General features: G+C 46.4%; 1 protein-coding gene across 20 annotated transcripts in view; it reads right to left on the bottom strand.

The window, feature by feature from the left end:
* ANK1 (ankyrin 1) overlaps positions 1 to 20,069 on the bottom strand; it is a 55,773-nt gene extending 35,704 nt beyond the window's left edge. For 10 of the 20 annotated variants that reach the window (XR_015279745.1, XR_015279748.1, XR_015279746.1 and 7 more), the window contains exons 1-2: positions 19,101 to 19,318; positions 1,078 to 1,170 (exon numbers count right to left, since the gene is read on the bottom strand). Coding sequence is in view for 16 of the 20 variants with exons in the window: in XM_023940794.2 (XP_023796562.1) it covers positions 1,078 to 1,170; positions 19,101 to 19,226 (219 nt within the window). In the remaining 4 variants the exon portion in view is untranslated. Of the gene's footprint in view, positions 1 to 423; positions 594 to 1,077; positions 1,171 to 1,785; positions 2,025 to 2,809; positions 3,011 to 3,115; positions 3,212 to 19,100 lie in introns of those variants that run through there. The other 10 variants (XR_015279747.1, XM_086865395.1, XM_086865399.1 and 7 more) reach the window with 5 other exon arrangements.

Genomic DNA, 20,069 nt, shown 5'->3' with positions numbered 1-20,069 from the left:
GTCCCAGAGCTCCACAGGGGCAAAGAGTGAAAGTCACAAGAAAGGTGACAGAATAGGAATCAACGTTTGCCATCACAATACTGCAAAAAAACAACACCTGGGGCACCTCCCTTCTCCCACTAAAGTAGTTGTGAGAAGGACAAGGCAAATACAGCACTGAGGTTTCAATGCCAGGCACTGTCACTGGCTCCTGATGATGGATGAGGACGACCTTAGGCAAGTTACCAATGACCTAAGAAGGGCAGCAAACCCTTCCTACCAGACTGAAGTCATTTAGCAGCAGCTGTTTGGGGAGAAGAGGCGTTACCTTTGGACTGAAGTTCATACTACCAGCCAGAATAAATTCCCTCATGCAAACCAGCTTGCCTGATTCCTCTCCTCTTTTGCTGCCCAATGAACCCCTGACCATTCCCAAGTACTCACCCTCAGGCAATGTAGGCATGTCATCACTGCAAGAGAAGGTCAGCTCACCCTGGACAGACAGGGTCTGCAGCTCTGATCAACCTGCTTATGCTGAATGCTGAAGCATGAGCAGGCTGGAAGAGGTTTATCAGCAGTAGGACTGCACCCTATCACCACTCACACCTGACTACAAGCCAGCACAACAAGGAAGCTCCTGTCTGGAGTCTGGAGATTACGGGTTATCCCACGTCAGGAACTTGGGGAGAGCTGCCAGGCTGGGCACAGTGTTTAGTGAATGTTATGCCTGAGCCACACTTCATAAACACATCTGTGAGCTGTTAAAAGGGAGGAGCTCATGTGCATGAACCCTGCTCTTCAAATCGTACAAAGGAAGATGAAACTTCAGCAATTCAAAGCAAAATGAAACAGCTCTGTGGCCAGAACCACACTGTCTCTTGGTCTGTGCCACACAAAGCAGGCTGGGCTGGAGACAGTGAGCAGAAGACCTCAGGTTTTTCACAGGTTCCTGCAGACCTTGGCTGGGCACAATCCCAAATGGAGGACACCGAGATGGAACTGAAGTGGCAAATGAGGTCTAGTGACAGCAGCTCCAGGCTCTTTGTAGGGCCTAGAGCCCCCTACAATACAATGAACGCGCCCCTTCCCCCCTTCTACCTGCACAGCAGACTCCTGCTCCAGCATCCCTTCAGGAGATCCTTGCTTGCAGCAAGAAGGCAAGGGGTCCACAGTGGTTGGTGCATGCCCTCTCTGAAAGACACGCAAGGGAGTCACACCAATTGTCCAAAGGAACAGACCTCCTGGAGACCGCTCCCGTCCCCCCCTTTCCTTGTGCTCCAGCTGAGGGGGACCCTGTGGAGCAATGACAGCCTGGCTGGCAGCAGTCATCCCTCCTGCTAGTGCTTTGCCTATCCCATCTTGGCAAAGGACTTGGGGTGCTGCAGGGGAGTCACACAGCTTGATTTCTATTTCCAGCTACCTCCCACCTGGCCCACCTGGCCCTTTGTGCCAGTTACAGGGTCAAGAATGCCAAGGTGCTTCCAGCCAGGCACTGGGGCCAAACCAGTGAATGCACAGCCATGAGGTGATCACACCTGGAAAGGCTTGGGCAGAATAGAGATAAATACAGCTTGTGACATTTGCAGCTTTGACAAAGAAACAACTGCTTTTCCAGCTGTATCTCTCTAGGGAATTCCTATAAAACAGCACAGCCCACCACCAGAAAAGCTTATATGAACTGAGAGGCAGGAAAAATAGATCAACAGACCATGTTAGGATGGCAAAATTCTTTGCATTACATAGAAATTTATATTTTTATACTGAGAAAAGACCAAGTTTAGCATTAGAGCAAAGCAGAGTCCTTACCTCAGTCTAGGGAAAACACCTTCCCTTTGTCCAGAGTCATCCAGTACTTCACTGACAGTCTAGATTCCTTCTGATATTTGAAATAGAACATACTGCACCTTTGGTTCAGGTAGAGCTCAAATGTTTGTTGCCAAAAGGATGGGCATTGCAACTGATGGCTGGCTGGCACCATACATTTGCTCTAAAAAGTGCTGCTGCTCTGAACTTACAGAGTCAGTGTCTATCAGTGCCTCAGATCCTGCTTCCACTCCCCCCAGCTCCATAGCTGCATGTCATGAATGCAAACACAAGTCCACACCCTGACACAGGCCATTAACAGCAAGATCTCATGAACTGATTAAAACTTTTTTCCCCAGCAAAATATAAACTTCCTCCAGATCCTGCATCCACCAGGAGAGTGTATACACTTGACAAAACCCTGACCTGTACCCTACAGTCCAACTGGGCTTACCTCCTAGCATCCCTCAGGGAAAGCAGTGTTACAGTGCCCATGAGACTGCCCTCCTCACCACCCACCACCCCCCCTCATTTTGACATTCAGTTTGGCTTTGCTTTGTGCAACCTCTGGCAGTGGTGACTTTCACAAACCCAGAACAGGGAATCTAAAGCATGGGACAATCCCTGGGGCAGCAAACCTTTTAGCCAGTCTCAGACTGGCTCAGTCCTACATATTTCTGGCAATCCAGTGATGCCTCATACGTTCCACAAGGATGGAGAGGGGACAGGTAAACCCTGTACAATGTCAGAGGGAGCACTGGGCTCACCTCTGCTTCTGGCACAGGTCTCTCTTATACACACCCTTTGCCCAGAGGCACAGAAAGGTGCAGGGAAGGAAGGCCTATGGTTGTGTGCAGGGTAGGAAGCAGCTGTGGAGTCTGGAACAGTGACCACGTGGTGCTACGGCAGACACAGTAAGATGGAATTGCCCCAGGTCCCCACCACTTTCTACTACAGTGAGGAACGAGAGAAGCGTCGAAATACAACATGAGTGCAGGTCAGAGCTCCTCTGACAGAGAAACATTACCTTTAGGTATGTTCCTGGCAAGTTTGGCCACGCCACAAAATCTCTGCTTCCCCACTAAGACCAGGAGTTTTGCCTGCAAACAGCCCTCAGCAACTTTCCCGCTGCTCAGAGCTCAGGTCACTGAGGTATCCTCAGCTGTTTGTGACATCCACATGGGTTGGCAAATCACAGGCTGCAGCAGACCCATGGATCTTGAGGCAACTGTATGGAGTTCATAGCATTAATACTACTATTAGTCACATAGCTCTAGAAGTAAAGGCGATTTTGGGAGCACGAGTGAAGGAGATCCTGTGAGGCAGGGGGTACCTGTCTGTTTTCTCCCTTTCCTGAAGAAGGGAGAGAAAAGAGCACCTTGCCTTGAGTATGTAACACACTAAAAAACATTTCTTTCCCAGGCTGTTTGTGAAGCTGGTGCAGGCTCCATCTATAAGAAAACTGGTCTCTTTGCTCCATTAATTGCAGTCCCTTGTTAATTGTAATTTCCTGAACACTTCCCATTTGTGCTTCTAATAGGTCTCATTCACTCATTACCACTTCACCTGAGGCATCTCCAAAAGTTCCCCCTAACTGTAGACAGGTGAGTTGCATGTATCAGTGCTGAAAACTCCGACCTCAAACAACTTGCTTTACTAGCAGTTTTTCACCATTATCGTGCCTGTTATATCTAATAGGAACATCTTGGCAGTTCTGGAAAAGCCAGCACTATGGGCACAGCCATGTTTGAGAAATCAGCCTGTGAGAGCTTGAAAAATACAAATACAACTCTAATAAATGATCAGCTTTTAATTCCAAAAGCTCTTTCCATTTTCATGAAAACACCTCACAAAAATAAGGTCTTAGGCAGCTCCTGAACACTTACCTGTTTCCAGATGCTGAACTGAGATTGTCTGGGTTTTATTCTGCGTCCTCTCCTAAGTGATAGCTGAGCATATGATTGTCACATAAAGGCTTCAGAGACAACTGAAGGTGGACTCAGTGTCATGCTATACTCACAAAAGTTAATACACAGTTAAGCTGTAGCTCTGCAAAGGGACATTATTTACACTAGAAAAAACAGGAATATTGTCTAAAAAAGAGCAAATTCATGATAAGAAGTGACCAAGAATTACAGTGAATAATACCAAAAAACAACCTCTGGACACCCTTGTGGGCTTTTGGGATTTTTTGCAAGCCAGGATTCCAGTATTCTCTTAAGTGCTGTTCCCTGGATGCTGTAATACTTATCATACCCACATGAAAACTAATTTCTCTCTCTGCAGTCCTGAGACAGCTCCTGGGACCAGGCTCAGCATCCCTGGTGCCTCAGTGCTGTTGCATTCCAGGTTCACACCTGAGAGAAGAAGTTGAATTCCAGCAGCAACTGCAGACAGAGCCAGGGGTGAGGAGAAGCTCGGTCAGAAATTTTGAAGGCTCTGTAGAAAGAGCCTTTTTTTTTTTTTTTTTTTTTTTTTTCCCCCCCAAGATAGGAAGTTCTGCCTCTGACCTTTGGAGAAACTCTTCAGCTGAGTGATGATGTAGTTGTGAAGGAATGCAAGGCTCCTTCCTCGTTTTGGTATGCGTGATGTAACCAGAGAAGTGACTGCCCAGAACCAGGCACTTGCTAGCTGCTGCCAGTCTGTCCTCAGCTGTTCTTCCTTTCATTTAAGGGAATGAGGAGTGCAATGTGTGCAGCAGAGAATCTTAAACACATCACCTTGGAGAAGAGTAAATAACATAAAAATGAGCTTTAATATTTTTAGGAAGCCGTAGGTGCCTTTGCTCATGGAAAGAAGCACAGCCCCTCCTGAGCTCAGCCACTTGAGAAATGATGCCTGGATGAGTCCAGAGCTGCAGCCACTGAAGGGAGCTGCTTCCCTCTGAGCACTTGCAGTACCCCCCTGGTGCTAGGACATGGATACACATGGGTTCACCTTACTCCAGCATGTCCCTTTTCTCCTTACAGAGGAAAACACTCCCTGTGTTCCTGTCACCTGCTGAGGCTCCCAGGACCAGCTGGGCTCCCAGGTCCCAGTCAGCAAGCTATTATCTCAGGAAATGTCAATGTAGTTTTAAAGCTGAGTCAACAGCAGAAGCTTAATAATTTAAATGTTTAGCAATTCCACTACTGCTGCCCAGCCATGGATAACAGCAGGTACACAGAAAAACAGTGGCACTGTCAGGCCACTTCTCCCTGTTGGGCTAGAGCAGCAGTGATGCAGGCATAAATAAGTAGATAATGATGCTTTGCAGAGCTGAGATAGATGCTGCAGCTCAGAGCAGGCAGCCCTCAGAACATCACACAGCTGAGGCTTTGTTTTCTTGTGGTGTTTGTGGCTTCTGGCATGGAAATCTGTGGCTTAACAGGAAGTCCATAGGTGCTGCTGGTCCTCAGCTTCTGAAGTGCTGGAATCACCAGCCATGAGCAACAGAGGAAGCATGTGAGGGGTACACACTGACAGCTGCTCTTCACCTTTCCATCCCAGGAGGAGCTGTGCAATGTGGTGTGGTGGGAGTGGGACAAAGATTTGCTGTACACAAAGATTCTAGCCCTTGCTCTCTAGCTGCCTCTCCATCTCCTTTGTTGTTGGGGGTATGACAGGGAAGCCAATTTACAGGTACTTCTCTCCAAATCAGTCTAAAAACTGGCATGCAGATGCACAGAACAAATGAAAATAAATCCAATGGACTGGGTTTGCAAAGCTCAGCAGCTATTAGAAATAAGAAATCTCTTCCTGTCATTGCCCTGATCTAAGAAACCATTTTGTGGTCATTTATCAGTTCAGAACTATTTGATCTGTGAGATTCCTGAAGAAAATTCAGAAATACAAATTGAATAGATCTTATGATTGTGTTTCTTGAACTGTGCACTGCTGCCTCCAAAGGCATGACTTTGGAGGTGAAGCAGACTGCTCTCTTACTCCGAGAGATAGCTGCCTTTTATCAGTACAATTACAATTTAGTTCTTGGAGAGGAAAGAGTCTAAATCCCAAACCAAGACGTTTCAGCAGCCTTTTTCCCCTCCCTGCACACATACTGAGCAGACAGACAGCTTCATAGCATGTGCCTCTCTGGCATCTTACCACAACTTATCAAGTGCTCTTTTTGCTCATCATTTGAACAAACCAGGCAACACAACTGAAAATGTCATTACACTGATTTATCTTATTTATACTTATTCAAGCATAAAAACTCAGAAAGGCAGATTCTCAGAGTGAAGACATGAAAGAGTTGCAAAGCTCCCAAAGGAAAGGAGTATTCATGTCCCATTGTTTATGCTACAGCTTAGTACTGTGCTATCCTGGCTGAAAAGAAGATATCTGCACAGATAAAAATGTTCAGCAACCTCTTCATCCAGCTCTAGTATCCAGTGGACCAGAACATGTCTCACCCACAGGATTAGTGCTCACTCTTTAACCCCTCTTAGAGACTAGGCAGTTCTGAGAGCAAAAAGCATCACATAACTCAGCCTGAATCTGAAAATTCCCAGCTCTGGGAACTCAGAATTTGGCATTATGCCCATAATATGGGCCAAGGGCAAATCACTTTTTAATTACTGCTCATGGTGCAGATTTCAGCTTTCATTCAGACAGGCACCAAACTGAAAGATGTAACAAGACTCTTCTCGGGCTACAGTTAATCCACCCCAGCTATTGATCCTGTTGGATCCACTGGTCCTGCTGTAACTGCAAATCTACAGATAACTGAGAGATGCCTAAATGTTATGCCTATTTGGGAACCTCAAGACCAAGAGATTGCCATCTCTTGGCTGCAGCACATGCCTGGAGGCAGCAGTGACTGACCTCCTGTGAGAAAAGATGAATGCATAGTCCCCACCTGGCAGGCTGCACTCTGCTCCTCTTGGAAATAAATCTGCTCTGCTCCTGAGCATCAAGCCAGAGAGCAAGAACTCAGATTTTGCCCCACACTTTCAGTATACCTTTATTCTCAGCCAATCAGTCTCTGAGGTCTGCACTGTACCTAAATACCACACCTGCCTGCACCCAAATGACCTTGCTCTGTCATGTTCAGGCAGTTTGACAAAATATTTTCTCCTTTAGTATGCAACGGCCAACAGCACTGAGATCACAAGTCTGAGGGCTGTCTATTGCTGTGACAGCACAAGGAACGGGCAGGGTGCTCAGAATTACCTGCTTTCCTTCATCAAACTACCCATCTGTCTCAAGTGCCTATCTGCACACACACACACCACCCCCTCACTCTTCCCAACCCCCAAAGGACATCTGCTATGTGCATGTCTGAGTAAGTCACACATGTGCCTGTCCCCTCAGCAGATTTTGCCCAGAGATGCTAGAGTCACCCAAATGAGTAATGTTCACAGAACAGCAATGAATTTCCAGGGGCCATTTTACATCACCCAAGGAGGAGGATGGGCAATTTTGCCCAGGACACACAGCTTGACAGACTCACAGTGAGGAGCAACAGCAGCCCCTTGACTGTGGGGCTGTGGCACACTACCCAGACAGACCAATATCATATTTTCACAGTGTTTAAAGCTCAGCTTTATGTTCACTCCTGAAAATCCACTGTATCCAACATATCTGGAGCTGCAGAGGGGTTGAAGAGGCACCTGAAGCTAACATCCCAAGCGTAGTCTCACTGAAGCAGCTTTGGGCTCCTTCAGAGTCAATGCCTGAAGCAGGGTTCAGTGCTCAGCTCCCTTGAGAGCTGGCGGAGAGGAAGAAGCGTATCTAAGGGTATAATTCAGCTGACCTACTTCCACATCTGGCACAGCATGGGAAGGACTCCTTCCTTTCCTCCCAGACTGGAGGGAGCTGAGGTGAGCAGTTCAGACACAGAGGTCTGCACCACAGTACTCCTGGGCTGGGGCAGACCATCCCCTCACACAGCATGATGCCCACAATGGCACTGATGTGAGAAGAGCAGCCTCACTCTGCCCAACACACCCAGCAGCAAAATCCCATCCCAGAAACATCCAAATCCTTTCAGCTGCTGTTGCCATGGTAACACCAGAGCCAGGATCCACCAGCCTTTGATGTTCAGATCTGCTCAAAGCATGCAAAATGCTTAAAGTGTGAAAAATGCCATTTGGTGTTACATGCGGTCGGTTTCTGTTTATGGCAATATTTATCTGTCCAGCTTCAGACTAGCTGTACCGTGACAGTTTGGAAGCTGGGGAGCTGTGTGGAAGACCACCTGACTGCCCTGGAGATGGAAGGCCCTCCAGGGAGAAAGTATTAATGCTGTCCAGCACCACTTCATCTTCTGCCACAGCCTGTCACTACCAGCATGCTGCTGCTTCTGTGCCCCAGCTTACCCATTTAAGGGAGTTTAATATTTAACATCAGACAAGTGCCGTTTCACAGGGTAATTTGGGTTATTAATAAAAAAATCCTCCTTCTCCCTAATGACAAAAACCAGGATGTTGGTACGCTTATCAGTGCTGGGAGCTGAGCACCATGAGAGTGCTGGCCCCAGAGCCATTAATAGGCAATCCAGGAAGGGATTGGCCAGCAGAGCCAAGTAAGATGCAGCACAATGTGGTCCCCATCTTCCATTGCATCCCAGCAGAGAGGAGGAAGTAATTCCACACCACACACAAGTTGTGCCAACCACAGGAGGAGCTGGTGGTCTGACCCCCTCTCCAGCAGCGCACAGAGGTCCCCTGCATGGTAAGGACACCTCTGAGCCTATGACTGCACAATAGCTTACCTTACAAAATTAACACACTTGTAGCATTTAGAACTATGATTCCCCGAGGATTTGCAAAACACCGGCGCTGTTGGTGCCAGGAAATGCTTGACGCTGCCCCTGTCTTACTGAGCTGCCAGGTCATGGCGGTTCAGTAGAAGCCAAGGAGCTCTGAAGTGTAGAGGCAGAGAGAAAGATTTGAAATGTCTGAGGGATTTTTATGCCCAACTCCTGGCAGAATTTTCTTTACAATATGAAACACAGAAACCTGAAGTAGTTTCCTACTTAAGAAAGTAGTCTCTCTTCTACACAGAGAGCATGTGTCCTGGACTCTGTCATTCCCACACTTCAATTTTGAGATTCAGCCTACTCCATGGCTGCAAAGTTTCCTTGTATTCTTTTCCCCTCTTGCTAAACTAGCGATCCCATATGCAGAGTAAGAGTAGGCAACCTTCAGCATAACACAGAAATGCTACAGAGAGCTCTAGGAGCTGGGGAAACAAGTGGCTCAAAAGAAACAGAATGCAATTTCCTAAGAAAGATTTTTTTGCTGAACAGAAGAGCCAATCCATGCACACAAACACTTTATTGTGAAAAATACCATAGCATCTTTGACAGCAACTATAGAGGATACTGGATATCAGGCTCACAAAAGCAGCTCAACATAAAACTTTAAATTTCCTCCTTCTGACTTCTTGAGGGAACCTAAGTATCTGCTTTACAGGGACTACTAAAGTTGTGCTTGTCTGTGAATGGAATTAGTAAAGAAATCCTATTCTTTCCTGTTTTGACTTCTTCAACTTCTTTTCAACAAAAAGACGAGCCATTTTCACCTGCCAGCAGGCAGAGGCTGAGAAACCATTTTGGCTAGGATGCCCACTGTGGCAGGTATATGTGAGAGTACCAGTTCTATTACAGCTGCTTTGCTGTGTTACCTGCTGACCATGGTTTGGAACATGGAGTTGCTGGAAGCCTCCAGCATTTTACTCTGCCCTCCTACTTTATTGCAACCCTTAGTGCCTCTTCAGGGGCATAACATCCTCCAAACATGTTTGAGTGCATGTTTATTCACACTGGTCCTTAAAAACATAGCCAAATTAGATCCTTGTTTTCATGGTTGGGCACTTAAAGAGATTCCTTGATTCTTTGTTGTTTCTTGGCACCTCCCAATCAGATCACTGGCATGTCATATACCTCTTTTAATATAAGTGCAAAAATTATATATATCTATTTTCCAGGCACTTTTTGTCATTTAAAAAGCCTAATATTATCCCAGCAACCTGCTGGCAAAGCTTGGCAGTAAACAGCAGACAGCTTGAGGGTGTGGAGCTGACTGCAGCAGCTGCAGCTCCAAAAAGAGGACAAAATTTGTGTTATGTGCTTCATTTGTGATGTCTATTTTTTTACCCAGAAATCTCCAAAAAACAGTAAAGGAAACTATGAAGCCTCTTCCTCCTCTGATCTCTCTTTTATTTTTTTTTTTTTTTTTCTCCTCAGTGTTTTACAATAGGTTTTTACTGTCAAGAACAAACTACAGGTTCATATCTTATTATGGTGCACTTTCTCCAGGCAAAATGCTGCATTTATTCCTAACAAAACAGACAAAAGCCACACTACTTCTGCAGAGGAAGAGACTAAAGCTCTTAATATGCAATGCCCCTTCTCAGTGACAAACTTTATCTCCCAGTTTCATGAGGAAGTTGCATCACAGTTGCAGCTGTGAGCAGAGCCTCTCAATCAGCTGCAAGTGTCTTCACAGATTTCTTAGCTCTAAGGCATGACTTTAAAGCAAAGTGAATTAGTGAAAGATGTCAGCTCCTCTTCCCAAATATCTGCAATTTACCCACAGTGTCTGGATATACAGGAAAGGCAGAATAAGTGTCCCTCTTTGACACTGTGCTGGAAATGATGGTGGTGCCACACAACGTGCTGAGAGGCCCTGTAGGCAAGTGCTGCTGATCCCTGTGAAATGTTGTCAGGAGACAGAAAATGCTGCTGCCTCACATTTTGAATGGAGGGAAGGTGTTTTTGCTATGCCTTACTGAACTGCTGCTGGCCTTGAAGGACTTCCCTGGCAGGTCTGAGAAGCACATCTCACCACTGGCAGGGATAAGTTCACAAGTTTTGAAAAGCAGTTTTGCTGATACAGTACTGATGGGCAACAGATATTTTATACTTTTGCCCTGTGATACTGAAGCTCCTCTTCCTGCAATCTCAGCTCCACAGCCATTTGACAGCAGACTGACAGGAAGCATTTTTTCCCAGTCCTCACAGAAAGGGGTTCAGCCTGTTGACCATCGTGCTGCTCTTTAACAGGAGCACATTGCTATGCATCAGTGCAGTGGCACGTCCAAGCTGCATGTAAGGAGAGCTGCCATGCCATGCTCCACTGAGCAATTCTTGCTTGGACCAAATCTACTGTCACTGTGAGCTAGGATGATTCTGCCAGAAAAAGAGCTGAAGAATGAAAAAGCATAGAAAATTAAAGCCTTCAGGACAACTACTGATCCCATGCAGGCATTTCCTAAGCACTGAAACCCCCATGCCAAAGCCAGTGTCCCACAGATGCAACTTCTCTTTCAGCATTAAATGGGAATTAGATGGGAAGACTATAACACTTCCCACTGCAGTAAAGGCAACTCTAACATCAAAAGCCAATTCAGTAAGATTTACCTTTCTTAGAACTCTCTAGCACACCACCACCTCTCTGTAGTCCACTCCCTGTTCCCACTGTCAGTCTGAGTACTCTCATTCACCACAAGGGAAATGGAGAGGAGAAATAAATAAAAAATAACTCTAAAATAAGAGAAACTCCATGCAGAGATTCACTAGTCAAGAACACTGGATTATTGAAGTTTAGCATCTTATTTAAGGCTCAATATTTACTACTATAATCAAATACATAGAAAACATTTACAATAGAATATTATTGATTCAAACAGCAGTGTGAGAACTTACAAGATGTATGTGTATGGTTATAGCACACAGTAAAAGCTCACACTTCAGTCATCAGCCAAGTACAACTGATTTCCAGGCAGACCAAGGAAAGACCTTTTACTCTTCCCCTGATGTCACTGTCGGACACAAAATGATTCACACGGACGCAGCTCAAGGTGTGGTGAAAGAAGAAGACTCATTTATTTGTTCTTTCAGTATTTATAAGTTTTCGACCACGACCAGGGATTGGATAGTCAGGTTACCACCTTCCCAACCACACTGATCGTGAGAGACGTCCATCAAAAGGCATATCTTTAATGGAATGTATAAACACCGATGTTTATAGTTTCTTTCCTGGGAAGGTGGCTAGAACTTGTGAAAAACAATATCAAAAGGCCTGATTCTCAGGGTGTCACCCTCCGTTTCCAGATCAATGGAATAAAGAACTTGGTACACAGGCAAGTATATTGTTAAAGCTGAACCTGTGTTTCACTCACTCCACACCTGTCTGTCACACCCACCAAACAGCACATTCTCATAGTATTTATCTTATTCTTTGGCATTGTAATCTGTAAGTCCTGGGAAAGATACAATGCTCTTCATTCCAAGCATGGCATCATGATGGACTCAATACACTGCATTTCCTGCAGAGTATCTGGACCCCTTAATTTGCTGAGAAATGACACTGTAAGAAGGTGATAATATTTATTATTCCTTTGCAGAGACTATCACACTGGTTAAGAATCAAACATAGTTTATATTCTGCAAAGGGTTTCAGTGTGCTCTTCTCTGCATTTCCCATTTAAAACTTCCAACATAGGCACATTAATGCACCTTACAAAGCCTGCAAAGTCTCATCACCACAGTGCAGTGACAGACCACAGCCTTCAATTCTGCTTGCTATCCTGCTGGAGTATCTTTTCTCTTAAACAGGAATCTTCCCGGTGGCCTGGCCACACACACACAAACATGCACGCACACACTCTCTCCTTCCTCACCTCTCTATAAATATAGAAACCTCATCTGTTTTCTAAATGCTCTCCTGCTACTGCATTCTCTCCTTCTCAAGACACTTCAGTGAATACCTGCTGCTTTGTCTCTGCTGCAGATTTTTCACTGAGGATGCAACATTTTGAAGCCACACATTTAACACAGTCCCCTACACTTGCAGCCTGTACACAGAGATGTATGGCTCTGGCTTAAAGTTTCACCCAGTCAGCAAAATCTGGTTTGCAAATAGGAAGGGAGCTTGAATTTTTGCTGCTGCTTGCAGAGTTGAGGCTCAAAACATGACATAATCATCTGTGAAAGAAAATGTGAATTTTCAGATGGTTCTGTCATGCTGAGAAGTGCCCCTAGAAAGAGAAGATGTCAGGAACTTCCTCCCACCTAAGAAGCTGCCCGAGGCTGGTCTGTTCAATCCAGAGCTAAAACTTTCAGAACCTACCCTCGTGCCATCTTTAGAGCTGGAGGTGAGGACTGCAAGCAAGATGTAAGTAGGCCAGGGAACCCAGAAATCTCTACCATCCTTGATCCATTCTTCCATCATACCACCGGTGATGCTGCACCTTTCCAGACCACCACAGAGAGGTTACATTTCTGAAGAACCTTGACACACTTAGACAATTAAAACAAATTAGCATAATTCAGACTAAACTTCTAATTTTAGCACTCTGTAAATCTGCTTTCCTTTGAGCTCAGATCTAGCTTGATGTACCTGAGCTTCACCACAGTGCAGGCGGCTTCCTATGGTGGATAGGTTAAGCACACCAGGCTGTCACATGCAGGACTTTTATGAAGGAACTGTCCTTTGTGCTCACCCTCCTGCAAGCATTTGCTCCAGGCTGGTTCACCTCTGCATTCAGCCTATGCCCTCCTGGGGCAGACATCCTGGCCGAGGTGCCAGGCACAGAGGATAGGACACAGCTTGAGACAACTTGCTCCTGAAATAGATTTCTGAATGCTACAAGGCTTCAGATACTGCTCACCTCATTTCAGCACAGTGGGCTCACCAAGCACATACAGATGCTGTTATTACCTGAATAATTTAAGAGCCTGCAGAGCAGCAGTGCAAAATAGCACCAACATCCCCCAAGTGCTTTCTCCCACCAGCGAATCCCTGCAGCAGTGGATCCTGCTCCTACCCAACATCCCTCACATCCAGATGCCCATATTCTGCTCCTGTTCACCCCACCCCATCATGGGGCAAGGGGATAAAGCAGCTCTTGTGCTCTTAGACTCTGCAGGTGGCATGGTCCTTTCTCTTGCTGCTGAGCTCCACCTCGCAGGTAAGATACCAGCACACCTCCCAGCAGCTAGCAAAGACTCAGGCAGCTGACAGCCAGCCATGTCACATCTCTGGCAGGATATACTGCCACTGAATGCAAGAATCTCAGTAGGCTAATCCAGCAATGGTACAGTGGCCAGATATCCATGGAAGCAGGACACAATGGAGCTCAGGAGTCCAGTTATCGTGGGGATGTTCTGAGCCTTCTGCAGCTGGGTCTGCTGAAATCCTTTGCCCTCCTTCTGTCCATCACTCTTTTCACTGCATCCTCTCTAAACCCAGCGCAAGCTGAGGGCTGCTGCAAAGAAACAGCCATTTGAAAGGATGCAGGCGAGCAGAGAGAACAGACCCAGTGGCTGCTCCTTGGCAGCACTCCAGCAGCGATTTCTCACCCCAGTTTCTCATGTGCTTATTGCATAATTCTGACAGAAGTGTCTTGATTTTCTGTCTCAGAATCCTAAGCTCAGACCACCCTGATACACCCTATCAGTGAATAGTCATTGAGTGATCTCTTTTGCTTGTCACACAACAAGCACAAGCGTGGTCACCCTATATGGCTGTTTAACTGTCCTTCTAAGGAATCATCTGTAATTGCTCCTCTGTCTGATTGAGTTTGTGGTTGTTGGTCCAAACTCTTCCTGACTTGTTCTAGTTACCACATTTCCCTAGCTCCCAAAGGATGAAAAAATTAATCCATGTAAAAGCATTCTCATTGGCATCCTCAACATCGCTGCAATTATCTCAGTGCTGCCTCTCCCCAGTCACCTCATACACCTCAGCTTGGAGTTTCTTCTGACAGTTATCAGCCATTTAATTACCCACATTTATCCCTTATCCATACTTAAATATTGGAAGGGGATCACTTGATCCTCTGTCCTCCCTTAGCACTTTCCCACCATTTCACTCCAGCTGGAGGAAGAGCTCTCTCTCTGCCAAATGGAAGAGCTCCTGCCAAATGGAAACACCTTGCTCCTGCTTTCCCACAAAATTCAAACCCACTCTCAAATATCTTGTCTCCCTTCTCCAAAGCACCCTCACAACCTCTTCTGGCAGGACATATTTCAATGTGTAATCTTGAGCACTACAACATTTCCTGCTGCAGCATGCAGAAGCAATACGGCACTAAGGATGGGTGCCAGACTGTAATGTGAAGATCCATGAGCCCTCGGGCTGGTCTGTGTGCTGTTTTCAGAAAACTATCAACTAGAGAAAAGCCAAGGAGTTTTTTGCAGGGAGTTTCTTATTAGGAATCACTATTCAAGAATGCACTGTGGGAGATGCTCTACAAATCCATAACAAGAGACTGTCTTATCCTTGAACATTTGCGAGACAAAGAAAGGAGACAGAAACACAAAAAGAGGTTTGCTCCTCATTGTACTTTCCCTGTGCCCCCACCCCACACCAGAAAACAAAAAAAAACAGAAAAAAAGAACTTTAAAAAGAAGTGGTAAATTCAGGCAGCCTTGTTCATTTGTTCTTTAGATGCCCAAGCAAAGTTTGCTCTGAATGTACCGAGAGGACGTATCGCGTCTTTCATACCATTAATTTAAACACTGATAGGAATTGTCACAAGCATTTCCCTTCAAGCTTTTGGTTAGATTATTATTAATACTGTAGCCCCAGTTATGCTGCACACAGACTGAGTATGCTCTCACGTGTATTTGACAAGTTCTTTGGAGATTACTGGCACTGGTGCAGTTTCTGAAGTCCTCTTGCTATTTGCTGCATAGCACTCTTGTCATAGCCATTTTAGAGGTTTCAGCCTCCTGCTCCATGAATCCGGTATGTCCATTGAGAAGCACAGCTGGAATCTGCATCTTTGTATGAAGGTGTCTGCCCCTGTTTATGCCTGACTAAATATTTGGCTGAATTAGTACCAAAAAAAGTACACTTCAACAGGAAGAAGTATGTTCATAGAAGTACTAACTTTTATGTATTAGTCTCAGTCAAAACATGTCAGGTTACAATGCCACCAGCCATCAGTTGTGGGGGCATCTGGTGCGGCTGCAAGTTGCTTCTAGTTGCATGTTTGAGAGAAAGGGCAAGCCAAGTGCTCTGGGCCCGAGTTTGGGGGTTGGACAGTTTGGGACCTTTCTAACAACCCATTTGGTGAGCTCTGCCAATGCTTCCAGAATTCCTGGCAAGGGATTTGTTCCATTTTCTGTCTTTAATACATAACTACAATAGGTCACATGCAACTCAAAAAAGACTCAATAACTGTCTTCACATAACAAGCTACAGAGCTGCCTCATAAACAACCTCAGAACATCACTTTTCCACTTTTTCAACGTGTTTTGCTGCTGCCCACTGACCCTGGCAAAGACAGGACTGTGTCTTTGAAGTGCTCTGCATGACTTCCCAGTGAGGGCTTCCTGCCGAGGTAGCCTTACCACATCTGCAGAGAAAGGAAGGAAGTGTTCTTGACTATGACTGCCTCTCAAAACCACAAAAAAGATACATATCCAAAGCACAGATATTGTTCCTGTCAAACACTAACTTCCCTGTCAGTGCAGATGGCCACATGAGAAAGTCCACATGCAGCCCTGCAGCAATGCCAGTACAGCTCTGGTCCTCTATAAACTTCTCATCTAAGGAAAATGTACAGAGATTTGAAGCTAGGATCCTGCAGCAGGAACAGCAAGAAGCCAACCCAGATGATGCTTGGCACATTCTCTAATAGCAGTGAACTTCTCTTAATTCACACTCTCTTTTGCTCACATCTGCTCTCTGTCACACCTTCCTGTCTGCAGGGCATCATCAGAAATCACTAACACATCATGCCACAGCCCTGGTAAGTCCTCACAGTTCAGCACTTGACTAAATGTGGGAACACACGGGACTATTGAACACTTGCTCTCTGGGGTCATCCTAAGATTGAGACAACCTCCAGTCACTCTGCAGAGTACACACAGCAGGAACACTTCAGGACATGACTGGCTGTTTCATGTGGCAGCTCTGCCCAGAGCAGAAGTATGCCTGGGCTGAACAGGGAGCATGGATGAGTGACAAGGTACTGTTCCTCAAATCCTTGATGCAGCCCCTGTCAAATGAAAGCTCAACCGTCATCATCTTGAGTTACAAAGGTTGGGTGCAGGGAATACTGGAGGACCGACAAGGTTATACATCTGAACTGTCCTTGTGCCAAGAGACAAACAAGAGGTAGAGAACACAAAAATGAACGGTACAAGGTCAATCAGGTTATCATTACATGCACTTAATACAAAACCCAAGAAATTGCTATGGAAACTGGAAAGCAACAAATACAAACATGGTCCAAGGAAAAGGTTTTTGGGCAACACAGCAGTAAATAACATAACTCAATGCCTCAACGTATCACAGAATACAAGGTTTTTGCTGGATACAACCGTGCAGTCCATGGGACACATAAAATCACACAAAAATTTCAGGAAATGCTAAACTGAAGACATAACAGCTCGTATCAGCAGCTCACATGGAATGAAATGAGAAGATATTTCTTCTGAGGCCATCATCTCCTTCCCTCTGGCCGTCTTCACTGCTTTGTGTCATGCTAAGACTTCCCAGGATAGTAGGTCATGCCTCTACTAACTAACTTTCATTGCAGCCAGTCTTGGTGGGCTCAACTAGATAAAAGACACTGATACCCTGCACAGTACAAACATCAGGTGAATGAACAGCCTCTGCCCCGAAGAGTCTGTGTCTGTGTACACAGCAAGATACAGCCAGCAGGCACTGGCAGAGGAACAGAAGGAGCCAGTGACACCACAGTGGTGTCAGTACGTTCCAACAGTCAGTGCAAGGGCCTTTGGCATGGACACGACTTGAGTCCCATGCAGGCTCACAGGGCACTAACAGACACTGACCTAACTCAAATCAAATCCCCACAGTTTCTGCAGCAAAACAGAATGAAAGATTGCAATACATCCTGGTAGGCCTCCGCTTGGCCCCAAGGAGACTTGCACAGGAAAAACAATATCACTAGAGTCACTGAGGCTTTGGGGCAGGGGCTAACAAGAGACAGCTGGCCCAGGAGAAAAATGTCCTGATTTGGTGGCTCTTCACATCAGATCCCCTCTAAAGCCCTCTGGCAGTGTGAGAGGCGAGCTGCTCCATCAGCTTCCACTATAGGAGGCCCTGCAGGGAACAGCCATGGACCTGCAGGCACTAAGCAATTATTATCACTGGAGAACGAGGCATCTTACACAACAGTGTGGCAGCTGAATGACCCCCACATTCAACTCCCCAGCTGCTGCCTGCAGACCTTACATCTGTCCTGATGTGTCTACTGATCTGCCCCTGATAAGCTGCTCCCTGTGGACAGGCCTCCCCAGGCTGTCCTGGCCCAGCTTTAAGAAAAACAAGACTCTCCTCAGTATTCTCAGGGCCCAGCTACCGAAAAGTTACAACAGCAGAGCTCTGCTGTGAGGCTCCTGCTCACAGGGGCACATGGAAGTCTCCAACTCTGAGTAAAGGCAGAGGAGAAGCCCACCTAAGAATTCCTGTGTCATAACCTGCTTTCAGATATACCCTTGATTATCCTTGGTTTCACCTCTCTCCTCACTGCCTTTCTGCACTGGTGCATAGCACATATATCCTCAGACCCTGCTGTGAGAAGAACATTCAGATTCAAGAGGTCTTCAAGGGGCAGCAAAGCTATCTTAGCAACATGCCCACTCGTGCAGGAAGCTGGCAGCAAGAAAAAACTGGCAGTGACTTTCCAGAGAGAAGCTATAGCTCGAAACTGCTGACAGACCCCAGGCACTAGCTTGCTGCTGTCAGCAGAAGGGACAGACACGTCTTCATTGCCCCTGATCCCACTCACCTGCTGCCAGCAGGGAAGGATGACCCATGTACCCTGTTCAAATATAGCCTGCCCCCAGGAGCAGCAGAACCCACAGACCTCTGCACAAACATGCCTTCTCTGTTAGGGGTCTGCTCCTTCTATGCCCTGGTTTCAGTATTCTGGTGCAGATTAAGCAAGGGATGAGCGGACATCAAAACTAGTCCTTCACTAGAGAAAGGGGTGGGGGTCTCTTGTCCCTAAGCTCTGAACACAAAAAGTGATTGTGGGAAACTGAAGGAAGCCTGAAACCAGCAATTTTATCTTAGAGATCAAATCTGTTACTGGGCTGAGTGAGTCTATTAAGATGCCTTGATAAACCCCTCACTTCCCTTTCCCCTTCATTAGGCTTTTTTATATCTGTGCTCCCTCCCTCCCCCTGCTCTCCGCAAGCTGTCAGGGTAAACAGCAGATTTTTGATCCCAAAAGTTGTCCTCTGTTTGACTGTTTCTTGTGCTGACTGCACACAGGTTTGTATAGGGACCAGGCTGCCCCTCTGTCATTCTCTCCTCACCCTCCAATCCCCCCAGACACAACAGCACTCTCTGTCACAACCACAGGCACCTGGATATAGGGCTGCTCACCCCAATTCCACTGACCTTTTTCTTCCGGTCCCGAGAACGGTTCCTGCGCTTGCGATTGGATTCTTCCTTCTCCTTCTGCTCCTGCAAAGCCTGAGCCTCAATATCTTTGATTTTCTTCAGCTGCTTAGCTGCTTGAGCCATGGCTGGTCAGACTGCAGTCCCCTCCAGAGCTCACACCTGCACTTTCTGTGCAGCACCCTCCGATTCCTGGCCAAGGAAGTACGTTCCACTCACTCAAATGCTGTCGACCCAGATGAGTGTGAAAGCAGTAATGAGAGGAAAATTGAAAGCAGTCAGTAAGCCCCAAAGGACAGCCAGTGTCTCCAGGTAGTTGCTAGATGCAGTCTAGGACACCTTTATAAACCATTAATAATCCCAAGTCCAGCTGTTCCAGAGGTTCTATGCACCACTGTAGCAGCCCCTGACTGCACTGGCACATCATGCAGAAGCCTTCTTGTGGGACAGGACGCTGGATTGGTGCTGTGCTCTCTCCCTCACTGTTTCTCCTGCAGTATGAGAAGAGATGCAGGCAGTCAGCCACAGGAAGGAAAATAACTCCCAGGAATTAATGCATGATGACAATAGAGAAGCAGTGAAAAAGGAGGCTGATGCATTTCATCCGACTCCTGGGTTCTCTGTAGCAATGCCTAAAGAACAGTAACCTGCATATATTCAGTCAGGGGCTTTACCACTGCAGTGCTGCTGAGGCAGGCACATATTCCAGTCTCTCCAATTTTCTTCCTCACAGTCAGTCTCTGTGCAGCAGCCGCATCACTCACTCTCTGGGTTACGATTCCATGTTCTTTCAAAGGGAGCAGTAGGGAATGGCTGCATCGGTTAGCAGGCAGGCAGCATCTCTGCTCAGAAAACAGCCGATACTGCAAAGGATGTGCCAAGTACTGGAGCAAAGTGCAGCTTAGCAGCATCCTTTCGTCCTCGCATCTCTCCGCTGAGTGAGCAGCAAGAGGAGGGGAGGGATCTTAG

The sequence above is a fragment of the Cyanistes caeruleus genome, chromosome 29 (genome assembly GCF_971803275.1).
Source record: "Cyanistes caeruleus chromosome 29, bCyaCae1.hap1.1, whole genome shotgun sequence".
NCBI lineage: Eukaryota > Metazoa > Chordata > Aves > Passeriformes > Paridae > Cyanistes > Cyanistes caeruleus.
This window is presented reverse-complemented; position numbering and strand designations above follow the sequence as displayed.